A 19,891-nucleotide genomic window follows, 5' to 3' on the forward strand; every position below is an offset into this window, starting at 1 on the left:
GGGCGTCCTCGCCTGCCAGAATGCAAATGAGCTGACGAGCGGACTGACGGATGTTCTGCGGGTCGCCGCCATCGCGATCGTCAACGGGTGGATTGCGTCTGCGAACGCCGACGGTCAAGGTTTGCTTGTGCAGCCTGAAGGCGCTCCGACCGTGGAAGTTAATGGCCTCCGTCGTACGTGCGGTACGTCAGCCAGGCGCTACTAGTAAAAATACACCGGCAGGCCCAATGCATACATTCTGCATTGTCAGAGGAGAGGAAGGGACAATTATATCTGCTATATTAATCGAGTGCAACTGAAGTACATGATTTAATTAAGTCCTTTTTTTTGCCCAATGTGCAGCAATCTGTCGTTTAACATGCAAATTTCAATTCAACAGCCGTCAATGGCAGTGAATGAGTTTTAAGTAATTCTACTAGTGTGCAGAGATGTCACACAGTAGTGGGAAACATCACTAGTAAGACACAGTCGTTCCAAAAGTGCACTCTAGTCTTTATACTAGGGCGCCCTTGTCATTCTACTGGTGCACCAACTACTAGTCGTTTTAATAGCGTACTGTACCGTCATACTCGTGAGGACACGAGCGTACTAGTACAAGGACAATTCAGCGCACTAGTAGGATATGGGAGAAATGCTCCAGCGGTTTTTCCGAGTTGTCAGTCTACCCTCCCCGAGAGTTGACATGGTCTGCGCATGCGCAATTGCACCGCTCTCGCTCGCGCGCACGCACGCACGCAAGCAAGCGCGGCGCGCACTGGCAGCGAACGGGCGGTCCGCTCAGCGCAAACTGACTCCACAGCAAACATTTGAAGATTAGCGATTAATAATTTTAAAAAAAAACGACTCGAACAATCAGCCGCCTTTGACTCCCAACTTTGGTTCGTTTTGGACAAGTTGGCAGCATGAACCAAACCGCGGGAGCCACAAACGCCTATCGGAGATGCTCCAAGGCAGGAAAGGTTGGAACTTTTCAACGCTTTTGGCTTTTTGGACCTGCATGCTTTGGGTTGCTGCAGATTTACGCACGCGTGTGTGCACGCGTGTGAGAGGGGATAAAATGGGGGGGGGACTGCGGGAAAAAGAAGCTGGAGAATGTGAAGGGGAAAAAACGAGTCTGCGCGTGCATGTGTGTGCGTGTGTGTGCGTGCTCTGTCAACACGCACGATCAATGCAAGTGCATCCCACGTTCACGCGCAATTAATTGCACACGTTTATTATTTTTGTCCTGCTTCCACTGTTTCTAATATTTTAACTTGCGATGACGAGCTTTGTTAAGGGTACCTAATGAAGTGGCCGTTGAGTGCAAAAATGTGGGTAATGTGGGGGTTGTAAATACATTTTTAGGGGGGATATGGGGATGAAGATTTTGATGGTGTGGCATACGTTTCATTGCTTGTTGTGCAATAAAAGCATGGAAAGTGTGGTTTTTGAACCCTTTTACCAGAAGTGTGGGTGTTGAAATACCCACATTCTCACATGTTCAACAAAAGTGTGGGTGTTGAAAGCTTTCACCAAGAAACGTGTTGACGTTGAAGCAACCACATCCTCCGTCGGTGCCACGAAAAGTGTGGGTGTTGAACCATTTCACCGGGAAATATGTGGGCGTTGATGCAGCCACGTCACCCGCAGGTTCGACAAATGGTGTGGTGTTGAAACCTTTTACACTAGAAAATATGTGGGTGATGAAGCACCCGCAACCACCACAGGTGCAACAAAATATTTTACCCACATCTAAAAGCAACAAACCCACATCCCTTGCAGGTGTGACAAAAAGTGTGGATTTTTAAACCTTTACCTAGGAAAAGTTTGGGTGTTGAAACATCCACATTTCCCACGGGTGCGACGAAAAGTACGGGTGTTGAATACTTTCACAGGGAAAACCCACTGCGGGTGTTACAAAAGTTTGGAGTTGAACTCTTTCACTCGGAAATATGTGGGTGTTAAAACCTTTCACCAGGAAAAGTGTGGGTGTTTATATTTGGGGCCGTGATAAACTGAAAGCAATGGTAATGATCATAGAAATAACAAATGAAAAATAGCACTTGTAGTAGCACTCCGCGCCTCAGGGGGGCAATATTGAGCTATAGAGCTCTTGCTCAAAAGTAGTTTGTTGTTATTTAAGATGTTTTTTCCTTAAGTTTATGTTGGTAAAACAGACCTCTGGGAGTATGCTGCCCCCTGTTGGATTGGAGTACACCTTACAGGACATACTTGCAGTTTTATTTGAAGGGTAAATGTAAAATTCTCTTTTTGTGAGTCTCCGTTTGTACCTTTGTGTGTGTGTTGGAATTGCAGGCCGCCTACACCCAGGCGCAGCCGTTCTCGCCGGCGGGCCGGTTGCGAGCCGGTTGAAAGGCTGATGACGCTTTGATGAGGCGTCATTCTGTCTCGGCAGAGCTTTGTCTATTTGCGGACGCGTTGACAAAACGCCCACGGGGGACGCTCGATTCCCGGTCGGACTTGAAAGGCGTTCCCGTCCGCTCCTCTTCGGGCGTGCGCCTGACCAGCTTTAGAAACACTGCGTGTGGGCGTGGAAAGCTTTAACAGGGACAAGTGGGGCGTTTCACACTTGCGGCCCCCGCCCACGGGTGTGACGTGTTGTTTGGGCGTTGACACCTTTCACCTTGAAAAGTGTGGCACAAGGCCCACATCCTCCTCGGGAGCGACGAAAAGTGTGGGTGATGTTCCACTTCCTGTTTCCAAAGTGCTTCTGGGTAATGTAGTCTTTGTAGGCCTTCCGGGTTGCCGTGCTAGCTGATGTTTAAGTGCCTAATTTCCCTTATTTATTCAGCAGCTTGTATTTGTTCTTTGTGTCTTAATTTCGTCACACAAAAGAGGTTAGTCTAATTTGTGTTATTAAAAATATGTATATAAAGTATTGTTGGCGCAGGATACCCAAAGGGAAATAAAAATATGTATTTTTTTTATCATTCTATTTAAAATGTATGTTCCATTTTGTTTTGACACTGTGCTATACAGAAAATAGATTAAAAAAAATAGTGGTTGTACTTGATTTGGCCACTAGATAGCAGTGTAACACTACTGGTTGGGCATGAGAAAGGCAATCTATTTACATTTATACCTTTTCTTTTTTTTACAGTCCTGTGTGTGATTAATGCAGGGGGGAGGAGGGGGGAGGGGGTCACTATACATTTTAATAATATTTGTTTTTTTGCAAGATGAATAATTATATCAATGCAAAAATAGTGCTATCATTATGTATTCCTTTTTCTTCATATAATTTTTCACTGCCCCTTGAGGGTAAATTAGGTTATTGTAAGCTTCTTTTGTGTCATTTTTTTCCCTTCTTCTTTTTCATATTTCACATCTTATTTTCCTCCTTTATTGAGTTGCGCCGGCCCTTGACAACTTTCCGGTCCCGCGTGTGCTTTCCAAATCCTAATTAGCTTGCACTTTGGATTATTATTTCCACCCTTTCAGCCTCACTCATCCTTTCATCCGCGGAAATGTGATCACAGCAATCTTCAAAGTTCTCCTTCCTTCCTCACAAGAACAAAAAAAGTTTGTGTGTTTTGTGTTTGAGTTGACTAATCTGTGGGGAGAAAAACGTGCAATTCCAGGTATTAGTCCAGGTGTTACTCCAGGCATTATTCTGGGTGTTATTCCAGTTGCTATTCCATGTGTTATTCTGGGTATTATCTCAGGCGTCGATCCTGGTGTTATTCCAGGCAATGGTCCTGGAATTATTCCAGTTTGTATTCTGCGTGATATTCCTGGGTTTATTCATGACTAAGACCTTCCAAGCATGACGTTAGGCATGATTCTGAGAATTATTCCAGGTGCTATACCAGGTTTTATTCTGGGTGTCATTCCAGGTGTTACACCAGGCAGGATTCTGGTGTTATTCCTGATGTTATTCGGTCACGGTGTTAGTCCAGGCATGATTTCAGACATAAATCCAGATGTTATTCCAGGTATCATGATAGGTGTTTTTCAGGGTCTAATTCCACATATTATTCCAGGTGTAAATCAGTCCATTTATTCAGGTATTGTTCCAAGCATTAGTCCGAATGTTTTTCCGCCGTTATTGCTGGATTTATTCCAGGTGTTATTCTGGGCCTTATTCCGGGTGTTATTCCGGTAGCAAAAGTGCCAAACGGCAATTTGCAGGCCGAGACACACGGTTCAGCGCAGCCTGGTTAATTAGCAGCCAGCAGCAGCCCGCACGACCAAAATGCGCCAAGTATCGATCGATCGGCCGGCGCTCTCGTTACGCTGCGGGACTTTATAATGCGCGGACGCTTATCACTTCAGCACCCGCGCAGGACTTTATGGAAATCGGTATCGATCGCCTCCCCCGCCGCAGTCTGATGTAACGGCGGCTCGACGTTTATCTCAATCGCGGCACGGATTTCCCAGCTGCCAGCCGTCTGTCGCTAATTATCGAAATCGTCAGCATCGTCATTGTCTTAATCGTAACAGGTTCTACACCCACACTGTTCCCAGCGAACTCTTTGAACAGCCTCACTTTTCGTCGCACCTACAGGTGATGGTTTCAAAGGACACTTTTATGTTTGTGTATTGAAAGACGGTGTGTGTGTGTGTGTGTCGCACGCAGTGGCGCTGGCGTCTACGTGGCGTGGCGTCGGTCAGATATGAAGAGGAACGTTATCTTCACCGAATCCATCTCCTCCGTTCTCATGGCTTCTTACCGCTCTTGTTGTCTTCCGTATTTGTTGTTCGGCGTTCTCCGGCGAGCGGATAAACAGCTCCATCTGCAATATTTATAGCGCCGTAAACCGTATAGACGTGCAAATCAAGTTTTTACGGCTCAGGCGGAATTATTCATCTTTTATTGAGTCTGAAAAACAAATTCTTCAAGCAGATATCGAGCTGGGAAAAGAAAACGCAATGCAGATAAGAAAGTTATTTGAATGTATCTGTTACATTTCCACCTGCGTCATCATTATGATGCTTCCAAGTCGATTTTCTTTTTCTTCATCGGATTTGTTCAAGTGTTCAATAGCTTTGTGTCGCACGAGGCCAAACGTTGCTATTGGTCTTGGCTCGGGTTCACGTGGGGGAGGGAGTGAAAATCAATGCGAGCCTTGTTCTGACATGGGCCGATAATCCCCCAAAGACTGACGACTTTTGCAAGAGAGGTGACGGGCACTTCGTAGTCTGGAATTTGAACTTCAGCTATCTTGATATGATATCCTTCAATGTTTGGAACGACGGTAAAGTGGTAAAGCAGTTTGGCAGATACAATTCTTTGAAAAAGCTGTTTATTGCCACTCCCGCTTGAAGTTGGCTGTCTAACCAAATATGAAACAGAGACTTACAACTTGTGGATTTTAAACAACTGCTTAGCTTCAACTTTCATTCTGCTAGCTTAAGGCTGATGCTAATTAGCATTTATGTTGCAGTACTATAACCCTTTAAGCAACGGAACATGGTTGACCTTTGCAGCATCACATGTACAAACACAATATAACAGCACTCAGCCATATATTCTTTATCTTCTGCATAGAACGAATAGTATTAGTTCGGTACTGGTGAGCTGCGAGGAGTTTAGGCACCTCATTTGCATACACGCAATTCAAAAGTCTATAAGTAGCAAGAATACATTATGGAAGTGTGTCTTTTTGACTGCCAAAGCAAAAATCAAAATAATAATATTAATAAGAATAATAATAAGAAGAATCTGTGTTGTTGGAAGCGCACATGTACTCTTGACAAACTCTTCAGTCAAATACTTTTGGGGTTGTTTACCCTCAAAGATACACATGTACACGTAACATGAACCGTTAGGACTGGTGAACAAAAACACAGCTTTGCCATTTCTTGCTAATGTTTAATATTGATATTAGCTGGCTGATAGTTACTGATTGCTTGATTGTTTCGCTGCTTGTGTGCTTTGTTGTTTTCCCCACCACACAACCTTGCGTCCTGTGCCGCAATTCCCCCTCTCGCTCATTATTACCTGCTTTTGTTCTTTAAAAGTATTAAAAAACAATATTCGTGTGATGATATGAGAGTGTCAGCAGGGAGTTTTATAGCTCATCTTGTTTGCGCCTGTGGTGATAATTACAAAGGAAGCGTTTGGCAGAAACCCTCGCTAACAATAACTTTAAACATTCTATCCTGGATTGGATTGTGCTTTTTTTTTTTTTATATGCAGGAATGACTGTTTTTGGGTAGTGTCTGCGCCCCCTAGTGGTGTGGATGATATTTTACTGTAATTACAGTGGGTCCTTGATTTACAAGCAGTGTTGGGAAGATGACTTTGGAAATGTTACAATTACAAGTTACCCTGCTGGAAATGTAGAAGTGGTGTAATAATTTCAATTACTTTGTAAAATATTTTGGTGATTTTTAGTGGGCTGGAACATATTAACAACATTTTTCAATTCATTTCAATGGGAAACTAACTGCGCTACATTTCATTTCTACCAAACACGCAGGCAATTTTCTGGATTTATTGCAAACACATACTTTGCGTGTGTGTGTGTGTCCTCGGCAGGCGATACGTGTTGAGTTGACAAATGACGGCGCTCTCAACTGTATGTGTTCACGGCACAGATCGTAAACGACATGGTCGTCTTAAAATTAAATATTGATGTTTCCCACAGACAAAAGTCCCGAAGAAATCTGATGCAGCTGTAGCAGTTTCCAATGCTTCGTGAAGATTTCTATTCATGTTAAAGCTGAGATGTTACTGAGTTCTTTTCCACCATAAAGAAGAATACAAATGAGCATTATTTTGCTCAAAGGCAGCTTTTTCTATACAGCTTTCTATTCAGTTTATTTGACATTTTTAAAATTGCATTATTTACAATAAATTAACTAATTATTAAGATAAAAAATAAATCTACTGTATAAATATCTTTTACTAACTTACAATAAAGAAAATCCCCAATTATTTTAGAAAAGGAATTTTAAAACATTAAATGTATACAAATATAATTTTGATATTTTTTTTATTTTATTCAAATGTCATAATTTAACCAAATATTTTTCGAAATGTGTATAAATGTTTTAATTTACTATTTTAATTGTCACTATTTAATGAGAAATGTTTTTTTTTTATTGAATCGATTTAACATTCAATAAAACAATAATAATGATTAAAACTTAGCATGAAGCAAATTCAGATGCTGTTTTAATAATTTTGTCGTGGTCGTATCCTCCTCAGTCAGGCATTTTCTACACTTTTCCCGCCACTAATTTCCATGTGAACGGAGATCTCTCGCCCGCATTCCGACGCTGCTGATTGATGGCGGCGCTATTGGCCCACAAAGCACCTTGGGTGATGCGATACGCCGCCACCGCCGTCGCTATCAGACGCCAAAGAATATTCCCGTACTTAATCTCCCCAAATGTGCGTTCGCAGAAGAGACATCGGCGTCGGCGGAGCGCGGCGTGGAAATGAAAGATTTGAAAGACGCAGATGTTCCCGAGAGGACGACATGCGTCACGTTTTCCGATCCTCCGGTGACGCGCGTTGGGTAAAATTGACGGCGATACGACAGTTGAATGAAGTTAACTGGAAAATTATAGCATCGTGTGCATTCATTAAAAAAAACAATGGCGAGCCGACAGAGACTTAGCAGTTAGCATTTTAGTGTCGTTGAACTAGCATGGTTGTGCGAGCTTGTGATGTCATTATGAACATGCGTCCACTTTATGTTGAAGACTTTTTCACATTTATTTGCAGACATTCATTTCATCTTTACAGGGTGGGTCAAAAGAAGGCACACTTTTGAAATTAACTTTTTTTTTTTTTTTTACCTTGAATATTGGCAAATCATTTGGGTCAACAAAGAAAGTGAATTCAAAAGCAGTAATTGACAAAATGAAGAAAGGAGGAAAGATGCAAAATAAAAAGTGGGTCGGAAGGAGGAACGAAGGAAAAAAAATATGTCCGAGGTGAAAGTGGGATGTGACAGTTAGCTGACTAGCTACCTAGCCCGCTAACTCAACCACTGAGTGTCTATTATTTTGTTGCGAAACGTTTCCTTTTGTCTCATTTGTGATTGTGTTGCGAGCGGTTTCAAAGCTCCCCCAGATGTCCCGCAGGCCTTCATGGGAATTAAAGCCAAGGAATCGCCGGCAAAGGAGCGTCAGCACGAGCGAGCCGGCGAACGTGCGGCCGATTCCAGTCAACTTTAAAGCTTGTTAGCGTTATGTCATCGTTTAACTGTCTGTTGACGCCACGCTCAGACCTCAACGTCAAATGTTGAGCGGCGAGGAGCCCGCCGACTACGGCGACCAGTGCGGCCGGCGCCCGCCTTCCGGGATCTTATTAAACGCTGCATCTTTTCTCATTAGCCAGCCAGCAAAAATGTTTTGCTTTCCCACGCGAGCTCGGTGACAGTGATTAAAAGCGCCATCCCGTTTACGTCACGCTTTTCTAATTGGGCGCGTGTCCTGGCCGAAATGTCGTTAGTACCGATTGCAACCGTTAGGAAGTCTTCCTCCTGCAATCATTACAGTTACACATAAAAAAAAAAACTTCAAATACAGGTGGTTTTACTACTTATTAGGCATTGAAAAAGTCACTACAGTGGGCAGCTTTCAAAAAAAATTGGTTGTTGTACATGCAAGATGATAAAGTTGTGCATCAATCATTGCAGAGTCCAGCTATTCAAAAGCTGATTTAGATCCGTAGCCTTGAAAATTGTGCATCAGTCACTCCAGTGGGCAGTTATTCAAAAGTCATTTGTTCCCCCCCACATTAAGGCATTAGGTAAATGCAAATTTATGTCAAAGTTGTACAACAGTCACTACAGTGGACAGCTGTTCAAAAGCTTTTTTCTTTTGTTGTGTGGGACGACACACTCGCACCCACTGTAGCAACTCGACATCGCCGCTCAAGTTTACAGAGGTGACTTTGGAATGGCGGTCCGCTGTAGTGACTGATGCACAAATTTGACATTCGGCGTATAGAAGAAAGCAACTTTTGAATTTCTTTGTTCTTTTTCTTGAGCTTTTGCATGTCGTTGTTATCTGAAATGTGCAGTCGCAGGTTAAAGCCTGCGAACCCGGCCAAGTTCCTGACAAATGCCTGCTGTTCCAGCCAACTGTTTCATTAAAATTCACACCGAGGGGTAAAGATAAGTTCACTCCGGTTGGAGAATAATTACACTAACAGCTCCGTCTTGCCTGGGAAATGATACCCTGAGATTGTTACTTGAATGGCCTCCTCAAAAGTACACGCAGAGTTCCCCACTATATCGCTGATATTTAAGCGATTTGTTTTGGTAGATTTTCACTTTCACTTATTTTTTTAATGTACAGTACACAACAGGAGAGTAACTCAACTGCACATCTCTGGTAAAGTAAACATGGTTAGCTAGTTGAATATAACCTACCACTGCCAGTTCGAACCAATTGTAATCCATAACAGGTGGTTAGGATAGAAGGAGGTTGAAATTGGTCGCTGGTGCGCTTTCAGTCATTTTATTTTACACACGGTAATAAACTACATGAATCAGAAACGCGTTCTTAGCACATCTACAGCTAGCCTCAACTGTCACCATCACTGTACAGCGCAGCGGCTAATGCTATTGCCAGGAAATAGCCGGCAAATAAGTACGTTGTCATACATTCACTTCCAAGGCAACAGAGTAAACCTCCCTTTTAAAGGCATCCACACATCCACAGTTCCTATAGTATGGAATGAGTGAATTGTGACCCCAAGTGGACAAAATTAATACCTGCACCTCACATGCAAAAAATGTTTGCTGGTGATGAAGTGTATGCATGAAACTTTAAAATATATATAAATAATACCATAAATACTCGGTCGCTACTTTGCGGATTTCGACAAAAACACAATGAGAACTCTCTCTCCCAGCAGCTGCTGTTGGCCACAGCTCACGCCCGGTCTCTCCCACGCAGACTTGCCGACGTCACTTGGCGTCCCACCACGCCATTCAAAGTGCATTTACATACACACAAACACCACGATATGTACAGAATTTCTATATATTTTATGCCTGTACATTTTTTGGTGTGTTCAAAGACATTTACAAGGTGTCAGATCCCAATTCAAGGCATTGTCCTCACAGAAAAGCCTGCCAATGTTGATTGTTAGTGACCAAACTCAGCAATTTTCTAACTAACTGCATGAGGTAGCGACAGCGCTAATAGACCCCCTGCACGGAAGCTGCGAGAGGAACGCGCACGAGCAGACTTTTTGATTTTATTTCCCCCCCCTGCTGCCAAATTCATTAGAGGTCTGTCCTCGGCGACAGTTCGGGGCGGCCAAGGTCAGCCCAAACAAACGAGGGAGACGTGTGTCCGGCATTTTACTTTCAGAAGCAAGATAGCGTGTGTGCGTGTGTGTGTCTGTAGGATAAATTATGAATGCATAACATTCTAGGTGTCTAAAGTGTTATATACATGTAATGCATTATTATTATTATTATTATTATTATTATTATTATTATACAATTAATGCAATTTCTCCTCTCGGCAGTTTTTCACAATTGAAAAAAAAACAGTTGACTGCATGTTCAGTCACACAGTGGCACACAAAAATGTACTTGTGCTATTATTAACGCAATCACTCCTTTGACAGTTATTCACGATGACTGGCATCTTGCACAACCGAGATAAACAGAAACACTCGAAATAATACAATAGAGCAGGGCCAATCTGCAGCGTTTTTTCCCCTTCTTGGAAAAAGAATTCCCTCGGGCTGTGATTGAAGGAGCGCAGCGTGGGAGAAGATGTCGTGTGGCGTAATCAAGCTGATCATGAAAACATCGATTTGTGCCGCGAAGGCCTCGGTGGAGTTTATTTGTGCTGGGCGATTGCGTCGCTTCTTGGAAGTGCCGCTTTCTCCTTGGGTGATTGGGAGCCACTCACTCCTGTTTGGAGCATCTCAAAGGCAAAAAAAATAAATAATACAAACTCTCCAAGAAACAAAGAAAGCAATAGAACACAATCAGAATATCTCTAAAGATAATGTTTTCTAGAAAGATCCAAAATGTGGATTCATGTCAGAAGGAGTGGACTTTCAATTTTCTTGTATTTTAATCAACTTTTACCACAAGAAACAATGGAAATAGATTAGTTGGTTCCAGGAGCCAAAGTTTCCTACTTACAGTGGATATTAGAAGTCTACACACCCCTCTTCAAATGCCAGTTTTTGTTTTTTTTGTGATATGAAAACCCTTTATTGCTCAGTGACTGTTTTTTGTCAATGTCTTTATGTCTCAAAAGTGTTCTTTGTCAATTGACTGTCTAGACTAGAGCGGCTCCAACTACTGCAGACAAATTCCTTGTGCGTTTTTTGGACATACTTGGCAAATAAAGATGATTCTGATTCTGATGAAAAATAAGATGGAACAGGTGCTTTAGACAAGCTGGAAGGAATTATAATAGTAGTCACTCTAAGCACAAAGCCTTCCACCTTCTGTGAGAAAACAAAATAAAAGTCAGGAAAAGCCTACTAGAACATCTGCACTTTATTTGGGATGAAGCACTTTTGGTGGCAGGTGTGTGTTGACTCCCATTTAACATAATTTTGATGGTGATGGGTTAATTGCAAACAGCCACATCCCACTTAAAAGAGGGTGTGCACACTTGTGCAACCACAATATTTCACTTGTTTAGGTTATTAGATTTTATTGATTAATAATTTAAAAAAGTATTTCAATTGAGTTGTAGAGATTATAGGTCACGTTTATGGTGGAAAAGTTGTTGGCATTTGAACAGGGGTGTGTAGACTTTTTATATCCACTCTCCCTACTCGCCTACAGATTTGCTGATTGCCTATAGCAGCCTGTTCTGCTAAATTTCCATTCCAGTGCCCAGATAGTTTATGAAAAATGTTTCGACGGATTCTGGCCTAATTTGCCAGCGGGCCTCTCACGTGTTTTTGCCGATTTTCGCAGGCGTGCCCGAAGCTCGCACGCCGCAGCTCGCAGGCCGCTCGGCTGCTTTCCTGCCCGCCGAGCCTGCCACCTCTCCCCTCTCCACAGAAGGCAGACGCTTCTCCTTTGGCATAAAAACAAAACAAAACGTCTTTAGCGTTGACGCTAGCTGAGCGCTACGAGCGCTTTTCACGGTTCCGCCGCGGCCGGTAACAAGTTCAAAAGCGTTCCAGCTGGAGTCGCGTGGCCCCCGCCAGCTTGTTTTCACACTCTTATTCACAGTAATTAATACCGACCCCCCCTTCTTCCTCGCTGAGTGGGATTTATGTGAGACGTGTACTTGCTCACTTCTTCTTCTTCTTCTTCGCCTTCTTCTCCAACGTCGCACCATCACGGCCTTTAATGCACTGTCTAAATTCAGACTTTGAGAGTTATTGATTTATAGAGCGAGCAGAGCTGAAGTGATGGCTGGGGTGGGGGGTGGGGGGGGGAGAGTAAGGTGAGGGTTGGTGTGTGTTTTTTTTTTTATTCTCAAGGCTACTAACAAAGAATAAAGTGCTTCATATTTCAACCGCAAACACAAAATGGCGTCTATTAATACGGCGGTCGATGGCGGCGCGTCCAACATGGCAATGAAAGGTAATTAGTGTCCAATTGGTCCACTGAATTTTGAAGCTTTGAGGCTCAGCTGAATTGTGTCGACGCTGACAGACGAGCTTCTACAATCACGCTGTTGTGCGTCATGAAATAAATGTCTTTATATTGTGTGGATGAGGAGAAAACAAACAAACAAAAACAAAATCATACCTGGCTTATATACTAATTTTCTGATTTTTGTGGGGAACCTTTGCTCCGTTATTTGGAGAAACACTCACCCATTCAGTTTTTTTTGTGCTAAGGACAAAGCCATGTCTACTGTAAAAATATTGCTATTGCGCCATCTTGTGGCATCTCGGTGCCAAGGCACTGTGTTGGAGTGCTGGGAGGAGCTTCATTCAGTCAGGCCGCAGCCTTGTCGAATAGAAAAAGCTGCTTTGCTGCCATCTTGTGGCATTTACAGACAATTAAGAACTCCTTTTTTTTTTTTTTACTCACAGATTTTCACTATTCACAGCAGGGTTTTATCCCTAACCTGCATGAATATCGGGGTTCACTCTATACAGTATTTATAGTATATTATCAATATATATTCTGCAATATGTTTTACAGAAACGTTTTTCAATTAAAACAACTCACAAACAACTTTTAAAAGACACAGTAGAACAAATGTGTCTCAGCCGTCATGTTTGTTGTTTTCAAATGTTTAAGCGAAATATTTATGTCCACTTAAGGAAATACTTTATGTTCAGTACTTGCGAATGGAAAAATAGCTTTCACGTTAATGGACATTTTTGTTGCAATGAAATCACACTGTTACTGTTTTATATCATTGTTCCACGAGTAGTTAAGTGCTTAACAGATTCAAAATTGTCTCTTCTAGGACTTGTGCTATTATTTTAAATTTTAATTTTAATTAAATTATTTTAAATTCAATTTTAAATAACATCATAGCACTTACTGTTAGTGTCCAATCAGATTACTGCTACTCTCATTTGATTTAAATGCTGCTGAAAGCCACGAAGGGGACATAATTGCATGTTATATGGGGAATGCTATGATATGCTGTCATGTGTGAAACATTTCATTTGTTTTTATTTAATATGTTTGGCTCAATTTCTGAAGTATTACATTTGTATAAAATAAAAAAATAAACAAATAAAATGTCCATCAAATCAGATAAAAAAAATACATTAAATATGCAATAATAAATAATATCAATGAAATAATAAATAATCAGTAAATAAAATCAATCAAAACATGTTTAAAAAATTAAAACGTACTGTAAAAAATCATAAATATAATTTTTTATTCAATTAAAAAGATTGCACTCATTATGGAATGAATACAATGATATATAATATACACAAAATACACTTAATATAATAAATACACAACTGCAAATAATTCAAAATGCAATCAAATAAGATAAAGTGAGATGCAATCAAATCAAATGAAATGAAATTGCGGTGTGTGAACGTGTTGGTTCAGATTTGCATCTGTTTGGGCTTGCGGTGCTCATTTTTTGCAAAAACATGTCTGCAACCCAGCGTGCACGCGCAGAGACTCCCTCTCTCTCCCCCGCTCGCGCGCGTCACTAAATCACGTCGGTTGATCTCCCTCCGCGCACACGCGCACAGGAGCGCGCGGCTGCACGTCCCAACGACACGCGCAAGCGCGCTGACGAGCACGCCGAGCCCGCGCCCCGCGTCGTTCCGCGAGTGCCAGCCAGCTGCGCACGCCGAGGAGCCAGCCAGCATGAAGGAGCGCAACCTGATCGAGACGGCCAAGATGCAAGGCAACGTGCTGGTGAGCTGCTCGGTGCGTGCGTGTGCGCGTGCGTGCGCGTGTGGAGAAACAAACCCTGAATCGAAATGGAGCGTTTGGCGCTCAAAGCGTCCGTCATCAGGCGTGCGCGTGCCGTGAGTGGGGATTGTGTCAGTTGACGCCCTTTCCCGCTGGGTGCCAATCCCACGCCAAGAAAGTTTGCTCCTCTTTTACGAGGTCTTCATTTAGCTAGGGCACCTTTTGATGATGTTCTCCAGCATCAATTGTCTCGTGGCACCCGTGCACATATTGCATCTTTCAATTTTTGATTTGGAGGAATATTACAGTTCGGTGCGGCTCGGAGAGCCTCGGGCGACTGTAAACTTCCTTCATGGCTGCTGCGATTTGCACATTTTTTTCATCATTTCAGATCACCGAGTTGTGAAGTTGACATCACAGATTTCCCTTCTTTTTTTTGTTTTTGTTTTTGCAATGACTAACAAGTGTGCTGCCTAAACGGGTCGCGCTGAAATTCCAGGAGCAAGCACGCACAGTATTGTGGGACGATGATGAAGCAATGATACTGTCTTGATGATGCAGTAATTTACTCAGCGACAATAATGCAGGACTGGAGTGTGTGCTTCCCGAGGCCACGGCAAAGTCAGTGCATCGATTAGTGGCTCATTTACTTTGGATTTTCTTATGTGAGCTTTTCCCTCATGGTTATGGTGAATAATATACAGAACACATCACTCATATGATGGTGTGATACACTTAATTTCCCAAATGCTGAAGTCTGATTCTTCATTTTAATGGACTAAATAAACATTCAAGGAGACATTTCATCATATTGAGAGTGAAAAGTACATGCAAAACATTACAAAATATCCTTTAAATACAATTATGCCTGCAAAGATTCTTTGATCTTGTTTGTGATATATTTTGCAAATGGGCATACACCTCAGAATTATTCGTCATCAAATGGACCATAGGCCAAGCGAATACTCGATAGCCAGTGTTTTAGCAATGTGCTTGTGTTATGTTACCCCATCGAGGTCATAAACACACACAAAAAACCTCGGTTCGCCAAGAAAACAGAACCACTAACGTGAATATCATATTGTAACCCTACTAAACTGAGACAAATTTGACCACCTCAAAGTGTATACAATGTTTAATGTCCACATATACAACTTATAAAGTGCGCCCCCGTTTTTCGCGGGGGATACGTTCCAGACCCGCCTGTGATTGATGGAAATACGTGCTATTGGGAGACCATAGAAAGAAATATTTTTTTTTTACAATAGTTTTCCTCATTCAACTCACTTTAAACACATTTACACAAAACACACTTAAACAAATTAAGTGCTTGTATTCACCGTAGCTGTCAAGAAAAGGGGAACTATCATATAACAGCACTTTGAGGAAACAAAAACTCTCATGCTCCTACAATACTCCAAACGAGAGCCAAAGTGTGCTTGCTTCAAGCTGTTATTTTTAAGTTGATTAAAGTTGACACATGCCACAAAAAAATGAAACCTTGTATATTTAAACACCAACATATTCATCCAATGGGAGTCCGCTAGCTTAATGCTAACATGTAATGCAAAACGCCATAGACAGGCTAACTTAAATTAGCGTAGATGTCAGGGTAATTATAAACCTTCAAACAAGTGCTCATTAAACACACATGGAGCTGTAACATGTACAAAGCATAAAAGGGTACACACAAGTACACTGTGTATTCTCTCTAGTCTGTGCGAACGACGACTTTTACTGGAGCTTTGTAGGGGACCTTATCTGACCCTTCCCATTGCTCTTAATTACACTGCAGGTGTCCCAGCAGACCACAGTACTGCCTGGCATGTTGTGCCATAACATGCTACTACACTGAAGCCGTGCAACTCTTGCGCGTAAAAACCCATCCAAAATGATGACTGAAAAATGTGCGACATAGCAAAACCGCGGTGTTGCCCGCTTCTCTGTACAAGGACTCTTTGCTGTGTCCAAAGATGAAGACAAAAAACGTGACTGTCATGTAATTACGCTCATTTGGGGGGACTATTTCCCCGGCAATTACCTTCAGAGGAATATAAACCAAGCTCCTGAGAAACATTTAGCCGTCACTGCTAATGCACCTGTGGGCCCCCGCAGCCCCCCGCAGGCCCCCCGCAGCCCCCCACCATCCCCTCTAATGGCTTTAATTTCTAAATGGACTCCTGACACCTGTCGTCCCTCGGTGACGTCTGACCCGAAGGCACGCCGCAGGCCCGGCTTTTCGCGTGTTACGCATTGTTTCCGTTACGCGTTATGGACGCCTTTCTACAGCTGACTTTTTCTCGATTCGGCGCCACCGTTGGCCGTGAGGGATGCGAGCCCTCTGGAGATTTAGCAGGCGACAACGCTGCCGGGTAATCACGCGCCCCGGCAATCCTTTTGGAGTTTGACAGATTTATTAGAGCCAGTGAGCGCCCCCTTCGTGCGACGGGTCCGCGATGAAGTGTTGTTTGGGGAACAATAACAAGGAGGGTGGTCGCGGGCCGCGGACGAGGCGCCCGCCGCATGTGTCGGCGTCCGTCGGGGGTTGTTTTCGCGACGACTTGAAAATGAGAACAGAAAACAGCCCGAGGTGTCGTGCCGCGGTCTGGAATTGAGAAGCCCGCCGAGGTAATGGCAGCAAAGATGCTATCGGGGGCGGCGATGTTCACCGCGCAGGGCCAGCGAGTGGGCGGTCTGGATTTTCATGTCTGACTTGGGTTGAACTCAACGACGCCGATCGTGTCTCCTGATTAGATAAGACTAAGACGATTGCACAACAGGCTGCTGCGCAAACCGTCGGTGATTTATTGATCGATTTATTTTGTATCGTGTGGGATTTGACGTCGCAGAATTGAACACGATCCATCATGGTCAGCTTCCCATTTGGTCACTTTTCCCATCGGAAATAATGGAAATACTTTCGTTACTGTCGTAAAAGTGGATCGAAAATAGTACGCTAGGCGCTATCTCGTAGGTAGGTCGGTCGGTGGGTAGTTAGGTACTGTTATTGAATAGGTTGGTCGATAGTTAGGTACTGTAAATAGATAGTTACAGTAGGTTGATTAGTTGCTCGGTCAGCGTGGAAACCAGTTACTGTAGATAGGTGGGTAAGTAAGTCAGTCAGTAATGAGGTAGTTAGGTACTGTGAATAGGTAAGTTGCTCATTTGGTAGTTAGGTAAGTCGGTAGTTATTTACAATGCATCCGACAGTGTGGAGATCAAACACGATACTAAGACAAAGAAGATGAGAAAGCACATTTTGAACATTAAAAAAAGTGTGGGCGGCACGGTAATTAAAGCGTCTGCCTCACAGTTCTGAGGACCGGGGTTCAAATCCCTGCCCCGCCTGTGTGGACTTTGCATGTTCTCCCCGTGCCTGCGTGGGTTTTCTCCGGGCACTCCGGTTTCCTCCCGCATCCCAAAAACATCCATGGTAGGTTAATTGAAGACTCTAAATTGCCTGTAGGTGTGAATGTGAGTGCGAATGCTTGTTTCGTTTATACGCGCCCTGCGATTGGCTGGCGACCAGTTCAGGGTATACCCCGCCTCCTGGCCGATGATAGCTGGGATATGGCTCCAGCACGCCCGCGACCCTAGTGAGGAGAAGCGGCTCTGAAAATGGATGGATGGATGGAAAAAAAGTGTGTCAAAATAAACATTTACACATCTCACTCTAAATCCTGAGCCTTCCTTATTTATTGAGTCATGTATTTACTATTCTATTATTTTCATTCTTTATCTGAATCCATGATTGCGTATGATTTTCTCCTTCTTTCTAACCTTGACCAAAGACACTTAGCTCAAGAAGGAGGCGACAACTGCTTTTCCAATCTACAGCTAATAAATTCCCATTAAAGGCAGCGGCTTGTCAGCAGCGCCGCCGTGTTGTTTAAATGAAACAAACGACTCCGGGCAGGTTTAGCGGCCGGCGCCGGAGCTCACCTTCGACGCGTGATTGCGGCCCGCCCGCCGTCACGTGCGTACGTGCCCGTTTGTTACCGCTCGCGCTTGCTGATGATGCGCCTCTCAGCACCTCTTACGGTACTTATTGCGTGTCCGTGCATTTCACGGGCACGTCAACGCATGTGCGGCACGCCCTCCGTCATGTTGTCACGTGGTAGTGGAGGGTCTCAATTCATTGTTAGAGTCTCTACCAGTCGGGGGTTTGGAGGCCTCAGACAGCAAAGTAGGATCTGGTTTGCAATAGTTGTGCTTTCATGGGGTTTTTAGTTCAGTTTTAGGTTGGTAGTTAGGAATTCTCCAGATTTTAATGCACTACACCACTCGGGGGTGGGGGGTGGGGGGGGGGGGGCACTGATACACGGGGTAGGGCCAATGACTGCTAGTCGGGGACCTGGCAGCCATAGTAACAGGGGGGGAGGTGGGTCTCACTTACTTGCATGGCTGGGCTCCTGAGGCCAGGCCCCCTGGGCTGGATGATTGCTGACCTCTCATGGCCTGGGGCTGCTCCTTGGACCCCCCCCCCCCCCCCCCCCCCCACTCCCAATCGTTCCCTTGTTGGGTGCCCCTATCCGCCCTCGTTTCCAACAAACAAGGGACACTCTCCCGCCCTCGGGCTGGGCGGGGACTGGCTGCATCGCGGGCCCTGCAGGTTGGGGGTGGGGGTAGGTGTCTGGGTCTCCTATGGGGTTTGCCGATCGTGTAGGCCGGTTGTCGGGGCGCCTAGGTGGGGCCGGCGGACCGCCCCGGGTCTCTCGGTGTGGGACGTGTCCTGTCTGCCGGGCTGCTCTCGGGTGGGCCCCTGCGCCTGATCCCGCCCCTCGATTGATCGGGTGGGGCCCTCAGTCGCCGCGGTGCGGCCGCAGCAATTGCAGGACACTTCGTCAGTCTTTGTGCATGTAAAACGGTATCAATTCACTTGCATGTATCCGCAGGCACACACCCCTTACTGCAACAAATAACTCATGAACATTCAAATCTCTTGTGTATCCCCTCACTTATACTCTCGTCCTGTACACTTTTATAATTTACATAATTAATACCACCACACTTCAGTTGTACAGCCGGGTTCACGACCCTGGTCCTGCATGCTTCTTCTCCTGTCTTTGTCCTGTTCTATCTTGTCCTGTCCTTCCCTCACAGGGTGTAGCACTACAGCCCCATGCAACACTCATATTTAACGTTTCATTGTTGTACATAATGTAATGATTTACTTCTCTCATCCTTCTTACAATTAGTGCTTTTTCCTTTGTCTGTGTTTCTTTCTCCCTTCTAGAAACTTTGTTCTGTTCGACTGATCAAGTCTGATTCTCAATAAACCTCAATTATAATACCACAGCGGAACCTTAAAAACTCCACTGTGACACATTAAAACTGTTTCGGCATAAAAGGGATACAGATTTTCCATTCTGCTTAACCTAACAGCCAAACAGAACAACAACAAAAAAAGGTCGATTGGTTGGTACAGCTAGCTGAAGTATGTTATTAGGTTGTTTGGTCAGTTGGTAAGTTGATTGGTCAGTATGTTGAAAGGCAGGTAGGTACTGTAGATAAAAAAAAACAGAAGGAAGGAAGAAGTAGAAAAAGAGGCGAAAAAAGGTATGTTGGTCAGCCGGTCGCTTGATAGATAAATCGGTTGATAGGTGGATTGGCCGGTTATTGGTAGTTCGGTTCTGTAGACA

At 43.9% G+C, this 19,891-nt stretch overlaps 1 protein-coding gene across 2 annotated transcripts in view; it reads left to right on the forward strand.

The window, feature by feature from the left end:
• Positions 1-739: 739 nt before the first annotated feature.
• The window catches only part of LOC133470018 (dipeptidyl aminopeptidase-like protein 6), a 134,898-nt gene continuing 115,746 nt past the window's right edge, over positions 740-19,891 (forward strand). The window contains exon 1 of one of the 2 annotated variants that reach the window (XM_061757815.1): positions 740-959. In XM_061757815.1, coding sequence (XP_061613799.1) covers positions 903-959 — 57 coding nt within the window. In that variant the 5' untranslated portion in view covers positions 740-902. Of the gene's footprint in view, positions 960-14,027; positions 14,253-19,891 lie in introns of those variants that run through there. The other variant, XM_061757818.1, reaches the window with a different exon arrangement.

Source organism: Phyllopteryx taeniolatus, chromosome 20 (assembly GCF_024500385.1).
Source record: "Phyllopteryx taeniolatus isolate TA_2022b chromosome 20, UOR_Ptae_1.2, whole genome shotgun sequence".
NCBI classification, from domain to species: Eukaryota; Metazoa; Chordata; class Actinopteri; order Syngnathiformes; family Syngnathidae; genus Phyllopteryx; species Phyllopteryx taeniolatus.